The 1483-nt window shown below is 41.3% G+C and overlaps 1 protein-coding gene across 1 annotated transcript; it reads left to right on the forward strand.

Moving 5' to 3' along the window:
* Window positions 1-628: 628 nt before the first annotated feature.
* On the forward strand, window positions 629-1330 carry SARC_16016 (hypothetical protein; the record flags this gene model as incomplete). The annotated part of the gene is made up of 2 exons (XM_014289870.1): window positions 629-740; window positions 1098-1330. Coding segments are annotated over 2 exons (294 nt in total), but the record flags the coding sequence as incomplete, so codon positions are not given.
* Between the last annotated feature and the right edge of the window lie 153 nt (window positions 1331-1483).

Here is a 1483-nt window from a genome sequence, read left to right on the forward strand (position 1 = left end):
GGTAGTGATAAATGTGACTGTGGTGTGTGTGTGTTATTGTACCAATGGCCAGGTAGTGATAGATGTGACTGGTGTCGTGTGTGTGTGTTATTGTACCAAGGACCAGGTATTGATAGATGTGACTGGTGTGGTGTATAGGTGCTATTGTTCCAATGGCCAGGTAGTGATAGATGTGACTGTGGTGTGGTGTGTGTTATTGTACCAATGTCCAGGTAGTGATAGATGTGACTGTGGTGTGGTGTGTGTGTGCTATTGTACCAATGTCCAGGTAGTGATAGATGTGACTGTGGTGTGGTGTGTGTGTGCTATTGTACCAATGGCCAGGTAGTGATAGATGTGACTGGTACGGAGTGTGTGTGTTATTGTACCAATGGCCAGGGAGTGATAGATGTGACTGTGGTGTGGTGTGTGTGTTTGTGCTACATACAACACCAGTTGTGGCGTGTGCTTGTACGCTTAGCAACGCTTCGTGGGACAATTTGAGTCCTATTTTCCAGGTTCGATCATGCTCATCCAGGCGCGTGGTTGCGCATTTAGGTTTGATTTGCAAAACCTTCCGTCTAAATCTCTCAACCCCCTAAACCCTAGACCCTAGACCCTAATCGTTTGGCATCCTAATACCTTTTGCAGGCTTGTGGTAGCGTTCCTAGATAATGCGACCGAATCCCAGGTGACCACTGTACTGGACGCCGCCATCAACAATCTTCTGATGGACTTTGCAAATATTATGATCCCAGAAAGTATGTGCGATGTATAACAATAGCAGACTGGTTCGCTTACTGCCGGGGATGCAAATGCGCACGAGCTCACTTGCATGTGTATATAGATGAGATATTATTGTGTGTGGATTTGTCGCACGCTGTCTGCACTCTGCACATACTAACGAAGACGCTCGTACTGCGACTTATATTTTTTTCTATATATCTAGATGCAGCGTGTTGCATCTGCTGAAATCATACTTGGTTGTACACTCGTTAGAATCCTTGACGTAGCCTAAACCCTTCACCCCTAAATCCCATTAAGCCTGTTCAGATCAATCTAATCTCCATCTGATGTCCTAACCTCTAACGTGCTCTGTGTTTGCTTCTATTGCTCAGTCGAGACAGACACGGTCACTTGGAATAAGACTAACGATGCCATGCAGTTCATGGCGTATTCCATGAGTGCCACGCAGAAGGGCCGTGGATGGAACTTGCTGAAGCCCACCCTCCTGGCTGCACGGTCAAATGCAGATGTCTATCTGGAGGAGAACAAATTGCCTCCTTACGACCAAGAATAGGAGTTGAATGAGAAAATAAATGATACGATTAAATTAGATTAAAGTCTAAAGCATCACATCTATATATATATATATATTATATTATTATATTATTATGTTATATATTATTATATATTATTATATTATATTATATTGTATTATATATATATATATATATATATACTATTATTATTATTATTATTATTATTTATTTATTATTATTAT

This window comes from Sphaeroforma arctica, assembly GCF_001186125.1.
Source record: "Sphaeroforma arctica JP610 unplaced genomic scaffold supercont1.7203, whole genome shotgun sequence".
Lineage (NCBI taxonomy): Eukaryota > Ichthyosporea > Ichthyophonida > Sphaeroforma > Sphaeroforma arctica.